Raw genomic sequence first — 6,713 nt, 5'->3', positions numbered from 1 at the left:
ACCAGTAAGGGGATAGAAATAATGGACCAGGAAGTAATTTAATTAATACAATTTCTGTGTCATTATTTCGGGGGTTAAGCTAGCTAGACGGGATGGGACAAGGGGTCCCACACTATTTACAACAACACCTCACCTAAACGTCTCCGGAAATTCCCTCACAGACACAGCAAGAGGTGTGTTACCTGGATGATTCCAAAAAGTTTCAAGAACAATTTTAGCTTTTGATAACATTTTAAAAAATTTTAATCACCTTTGAGATTCAAAGTTCTTTTCATTAAAGCTTATGTAAATTAAATGTAGCTTTCTTTTTTCATATATATGTTACAGGATCTTCCTATATAGCTGTATAGCTGTGATTTGCCTTGTTGATGTGAGATTCCCCTCTGTATACCATTGGTTAATAAAGAAGCTTCTTTGGGTTTCTAGCAGAGCAAAATAGAGCAAGGAGGGAATTCTAAGCAGAGATAGAGGAGAAAAGTAGGTGGACTCAGGAAGACTCCGTGTAGCTGCCACAGAAGACAGACACCAGACACTGGACAGAACTTTATCATGTAAGCTACAGCCATGTGGCGATGCACAGATGAACAGAAATGGGTTAGTTTAAGATATAAGAGCTAGCTAGAAAGATGCTAAGATATTGGCTAAGCAGTGATTTAATTAATACAGCGTCTGTGTGATTATTTCAGGTCTGGGTGGCTGGGAATGAACAAGTAGCTTCTGCCTATACCTTATGTAGACAAGATTGGCCTTACACTGCTCTGTCTCTGGGGTGCTGGATTGCTGGTGTGTGCCCTGTGCCTTGACATTTCCTTACAGCAAGGGTACACAGAGGGATATTTCATATCCTGCCCACCTGGTCCCTCCCAGAGACAGATGACAGTGTCAGGGCTTAGAACAAAAAGAAGAGAGAGAAAGTTCAACCTTGGCTAAGATTCCTGAGCATTCCAAGGCTGTATTTGGTTGTTTCTGAGTCACTGTCATGGGATTTTATGGCCCTGGCTCCAGTAAGCTCCCAAAGGAAAGACAATAAAAATGCACACAAAACAAAAACCAACACTGACTTACAAAAGGTGATTTATTGGTTTTGTGCAGCTACTGAGTCAGGGTCACTGAGAGTCTACAGTAGATGAGATGTGAAAGACACCAAAAGACAAAACTCAGGACCAAGAGAAGAGTGGGATGGAGGACACTTGGGGAAGGCAAAGAGCATGATGAATTGGGTCAGGAAATACCCTGTGCAAGGTCGTCTAGCACATCACGTCTGCCCTGAGAGGACCACACACCTGCAACAAAACAGACAGGAGAGGGATGCGTTACAGAGGCTTTCCCTTTCCTTGCTCTACCCGTGTGCTGGCTTCAGCTCACACAAACTCAAACCCTACCTTCCTCTCCAGGGTGGGGCTCATAAGGGCCCTGGGTGTCTGGAGGAGCCACCTGATCGCAGACCTTGAATGATGAAGATGGTGCCCACCACGATGCCCACGATGCCCACAGATAATCCCAGGGCACAGACCACAGTCTCTGTCAGCTCTGACATGGGGGCTGGAATCTCGGGTTCTGGAAAAGTTGAGTTTTGGAGACAGAAGGTAGTGTGATCATACAAGTGTATATAAAAGGGCTCGTGTGAGGATGAAAGCCAATCCACAGAGACTTTGGGGCTGGGCTTAGGGAAGAACATGAAGTCTACCATAGAAACTCTTTAAGAATGGAAAATAAGTTTGGTCACCAGAGCCAGTAGGCTGTTCTAGAGCTGACAAAGAACAAGAACACACAGAAGCAGGGAGAACCCGCACATACCCCAGTGTTTCAGCACTGGTGCAGAAGCAGGGAGAACCCACACGTATCCCGGTGTTTCAGCACTGGTGCAGAAGCAGGGAGAACCCGCACATATCCCAGTGTTGCAGCGCTGGTGTAGAAGCAGGGAGAACCCGCACGTACCCCAGTGTTTCAGCACTGGTGCAGAAGCAGGGAGAACCCATACATACCCCAGTGTTGCAGCGCTGGCTCCTCCAGGCCCCAGTGCTCCACCTTGCAGTCATAGACGTCATCGTCAGAAGGGATGAAGGTGAGGTAGGACATCTTTTGGAAGGAATGGTCGCTGTTGGAGATGAAACTGGTCTCATAAATGCCATCTGTGACTGAGTTGCTGTTTCTCAACCATGTGATGTTGACCACAGGAGGGAAGATCTTGTCCACAAAGCAGATGAGGGTGTTGGGATGACCCAGCAACACAGGGGCCTTGGGGAATACTGTCACTTCAGGAACCTCTGGAAAGAAAACAGCCTGGTTATGAGTAACTGATGGGAGTTTCTCTCCCTGATGTTCTGCTCTGTCTGGTGAGGGAGACCTCCCTCCAAGACTCGCCCCCATGTTGGTCAAGGAACCCGAGCTTCCCTTCTGCTTAGAGCCCGTGTCCTTCTCTCTAGGGTGTTAGGAAGTCTGTTGGGGCCTTTGGAAAGATTCAAGAAGTGCATTGTGGGAACAAAGAGCTTTATATTACATGGAATACGTGATTTGAAAAAAGAGAGAGGATGAGAGCTTCGGGATGAGGAGATCGGGCATGCCTTGGAAAGGAGGGGTTTAATAGAGGAGTGGATCCCATTCCCCACCAGGGAAGGGAGGGAGGAGCAGGGTGCTGAGCACGTACCATTGATAGCTGGGGTAGAATTGGACCTCTTAGTTATAATGTTCAAGTTGTGTTTTACTGTAGCTATATTTTGTAGTCCGCCTTGTGGGTCAAAGGTTGTCAGTTGGCTAAACTTAGGAATCTTCCAGATTGTCTCCTTCTTATCCAAGTCCACATATAACTCCTCATCACCATCAAATTCAAATGTGAACTGGCCATTGGGTCCATAAGACTGATAGGTAGTTATACCATAGATGCCAACATGGTCAACTGATGAATTCAGGTAGATAGCAGGAAAATGGAAAATAGGAAAACAGGAAGAAAAAAGAATGTTATCAAACAGAATGAGGAAATGCCATGAGCTTCATTTTTGATACTTTCCATCACCTGCTCCTCCCCCACCCCTCAGTGCTGGTTACAGTCCAGTCTTTCCCTCTATGACACATGTTACACAATGGTGGAATGTCATGTGTTTTATTTCTGCTGTCCTGAGCGCCTCTACCAGTGTCTGGTACATGCCTTATACCAGGCAACTCCCAACTGAATGGAAGAGGAAAGCAATTCTACCCAAAAGATGTCAAATAGGCAATGTCAAGGCATAGATTTTAGATTTTTTTATTCTTCATTTATTGGATTTCAACAAATCTCAGTCATGATACTATGTAAGGAGCAACTGCCCAGCCAAGCCTAGTCAGCAAGTGATCAGTATGCTTGTTGGTTAACAGGAGAGTTGGGTCAGTAGATAGAGTGTGTGTACTGTGCTGTGTGGGCAGGTTACAGTTGGGTGTTCTGCACAAGCAACTGCCAATCAAATCACCATCCTCTCAAGGTCCTGCTGTTTGCAGGGGCCTCTTTTTCTCATTGAAATTAAGGTTGTTTTTCTATTTGCTGAAACTTTCCTCTATTCTGATGGTTTCTGCCCGGTTTTAATTAATAGACTTCCAGTTCCTCTGGCTTTTCCCTTTCCAGTGTGGCCATTTTGGTTGGTATTATCAGCCCCCCCACCAACTCCCCTCACACACCACACTGCCCCCTCAAAGCTTTCTTATCCATTATCAACAAATGTTTTTGACTCCTTTTCCAAATATGGATGTACATGGCCTTCATTTCAGCAGGTGCCTGTCCTGGGCCATATGCATTGTTGAGGACACCACATTGCTTCCTGTCAATACAGTTTTGACCTCACCGGGGTCCACTGTCCTCAGCAATGATTTTTCTGCTTCTTGACCTTGGTCTGCTTTCCTCACTAGTCTGCACACTCCCTAGGGGCAGGACAGACACTTCCTAGGCACAGGCAGCAGGTTTTGTATATTTCAGCACCCAAATTTTATCTTAGAAAGTGATTTACACAGGGGAGCATTGAATGATTATTGATATTTTTGAGATCCATGGAGACTTGGGAATGACTGATAGCTCTCAGAGCACAGGCACAGGGTCCCCAGGCTTGTGTAGCTTGTGCTTTCCTGTGTCGTTGTTAGAGAACACCATTAGATGGGGTAATAGAATAGGCAGCCTACGTTCCTTACTTTTTTTTACAAAAATGTGAAACTATGTCTGGAGTGGGAACAAATAAGAAAAATGGCATTTAAAGGCATTTATTAATGAATAGATGTGAAAATCAGGGTTAGTGGTGAGCGGGTCTGCCTTAGGACCTGGGCACCCAAGCGTTTTGCTTTGGATTTCTTCCTTAATAAAAATATTGAAAGTCATTTTTACTATATAAGACAAATATAGGCTGAGTTAAAATCAAAGCATTTCTTAGACCTTGAAACTTCACATTTTCTTTTTCTAAACTGAAAAGAAATGGGAATATTTTCACTTAGCCTATTGTTCTGTGGTTCCTTGGAACTGTGGTGCTCACACCTGGTTCGAGCACTCTCATGTGACACTGTAGAAAGAAACCAGGACAAGCAGGTGAGACTTCTACCTCCTAACAAAACTGAGAGACAGCCGCCATGCTTCACAAGGTCGCTCAATCCCTTCCACTTCCTGCTTCAAACTAGTAACTTTGTAACTGACATTTTGCAAAGCTATCATTAGTGTCTGTAAAACGGCACAGAGTGAAGGGGGGATCCTGGAAGGGGACAAGGAAAATATGCAGAGTGGAGAGAGGTGGGTAACACAGGCCAAGGGTACAGGCTCTTGTATCCTGTGCTGGTCCATGTTGCTATTGTAGAACTTCATTAGGTGACATACAGCACAGGCCCATATTCCTTACTTATTACAAAAATATGAAACTATATTTGGAAGGGGGACAGGGGAAAATTGATTTAAAGTCATTTACTAATGAATTAGTAGTAAAGGTCTCACTATGTAGTCCAGGCTGTCCTTGAACTCACGATCCTCCTGCTTTGGCACTGAGTTACTGGCGATCACTCCCACGCCCAGCCTGGTTCTCACTGTTTTTAAAGCACATCTACATACTTATTTGCCTTGGTCACTTGTGAGGACACCTGAGGAAACCAAGATTCAGGAGGATGGTGGCCCCTTCTCTCACCTCCCGCCAGGGCCAGTTCTTAGCATGGAGAGTATAGACCCCAGCACAAGGAAAGTGTTTTCTGTAGATCTGTATACATGATTCACAGAACTATTTTCCTTAGGATACACTTCAGGAGATGGGTATGAAAGGCTCCAGAAACTCTCAGAGGAATTTGAGAGTAATAGTTTATGGATTTTCAGTAATGAAAAATCATCCATTCTTGGAAACACCCCCAAGTTTAGAGACAACCCCACCTACCGCAAACCCCTCCACACCTCCCTCACTGGATCCACCATTAGAATCATGGCTTGGTGAGCACAGCTCGTCAACAGAGCCTCCTGAAGACAAACGGGGCCACACAGTTGTTAGACCGCCTGATAGAGAATTTGCATCTCAGCCAATTTGTGTCTCCCTCTTCTCTCGATGTCCCATTTTCCAGCTCCAGGCATCTTCAGCCATGCAACTCACCCTTAATGTCGTCTTCACCCCGACAGGGGCTGAGCATGGTGCTCAGGGCGAGGATCCCCAGAACCAGAACTCTGCTGTGCATCATCCTCTTCCCGGGGTGGTCTCTGCTGCTGCTGTTCTGAGTCCTCATGAGATTGTGAGGATCCAGCCAAGGAGGTCTGATACCAAACCAAACCCCGCCAGAACCAATCAGAAAATTCCATCGTGATGACGTCGCTGTTGCCAGGTGCAGAGTTTGTACTGAGAGGCCTGGAAGAGGCGAAGGGGAACTCCAGGACCTTAGTGGCCTCTGCTCAGAGTGGACCTGAGGGATGTCCTGGGAAGGAGGAAGGCTCCACATCAGATTTTATCATGTGCATGAGTGTGCTGCTGGCAAGAGAGGAGGGAAGGTCTGAAAAATCTCATCGATAGGTGAACTCTTAGATAGTAATGATGTTATTTAGAATTTTCTGGGCTGTATGGTCTAGGAAGTCGCCCCTGAGTTTATTCCCTTCCTGGGGCTTCTCCAACCCTGACTCCCAGCCACTTCCTCAGGCTCGCATCCATGAGTTAGCTGTTTTTTTTTTTTTTTTCATAGATTGTACCAAACACTCCAAACTGGCAGTTGATCACCGACCAACCCAAGGGGTCCCCACAGAGGGTGGCGAGTCAATGTCATTGCTGTTTCTACTTGAGTAAACCCTGGTGGAGAGGGTCTTTGCTCAGAAGCCCTGGTGTTTCCAGTCAGAACTAGAGGCTTCCAGACCTGTGGCTGCCATTAGGACTGCATGGTATTTTATGCAGATTTCCCCCTTCTGTTGAGTAATCGTCATGCTCTGTGTGTTGATGCGCTGACCACATCTAAAGGAAGTTAGGGACACTGAACACACACACAAAAGTTCTGGATAGCTCAATTACTCTTAAAATATTTTTTAATGTAAGAATGTTGAATCAAATGTTGAAAGGTATTTTTGTAACTTAGAAAGTATCTTTGTTCCCCAAACTACTGGATTTTTCAAATTTGTTATCCTTTTATGTGAATATTTCAGATAAATGTGAGGGCTGAGGATTAAAGTCAAGGCGACCTAGGGGATCCATTCTTTATAGAAGACAGAATTTTCTGTGTTCTGTGGAGGCCACAAGTGCATGATGACTTAGGAC

The 6,713-nt window shown here is 45.4% G+C and overlaps 1 protein-coding gene across 1 annotated transcript; it reads right to left on the bottom strand.

The window, feature by feature from the left end:
- Positions 1-1,075: 1,075 nt before the first annotated feature.
- On the bottom strand, positions 1,076-5,658 carry LOC101982663 (H-2 class II histocompatibility antigen, A-R alpha chain-like). Its single transcript, XM_005372112.3, has 5 exons — positions 5,574-5,658; positions 2,648-2,896; positions 1,986-2,267; positions 1,383-1,557; positions 1,076-1,283 (listed from the first exon to the last, which is right to left on the bottom strand). The coding sequence occupies exons 1-4, from the start codon at positions 5,656-5,658 to the stop codon at positions 1,403-1,405; spliced, it is 771 nt and encodes a 256-aa protein (XP_005372169.2). The 3' UTR covers positions 1,076-1,283; positions 1,383-1,402.
- Positions 5,659-6,713: the final 1,055 nt, after the last annotated feature.

Source organism: Microtus ochrogaster, unplaced genomic scaffold, assembly GCF_000317375.1.
Source record: "Microtus ochrogaster isolate Prairie Vole_2 unplaced genomic scaffold, MicOch1.0 UNK187, whole genome shotgun sequence".
Classification (NCBI taxonomy): domain Eukaryota; kingdom Metazoa; phylum Chordata; class Mammalia; order Rodentia; family Cricetidae; genus Microtus; species Microtus ochrogaster.
Note: the sequence above shows the minus strand (reverse complement) of the source record. Positions and strands in the feature narration are given on the sequence as shown.

Coding starts and splice junctions, on each gene's coding strand:
- LOC101982663 (XM_005372112.3), bottom strand. CDS start 5,658: ATGATGCACAGCAGAGTTCTGGTTCTGGGGATCCTCGCCCTGAGCACC. Junction 2,897..5,573: donor GGGTGAAGACGACATTAAGG/GTGAGTTGCATG, acceptor TGAATTCATCAG/TTGACCATGTTGGCATCTAT. Junction 1,558..1,985: donor GCCAGCGCTGCAACACTGGG/GTATGTATGGGT, acceptor CAACTTTTCCAG/AACCCGAGATTCCAGCCCCC.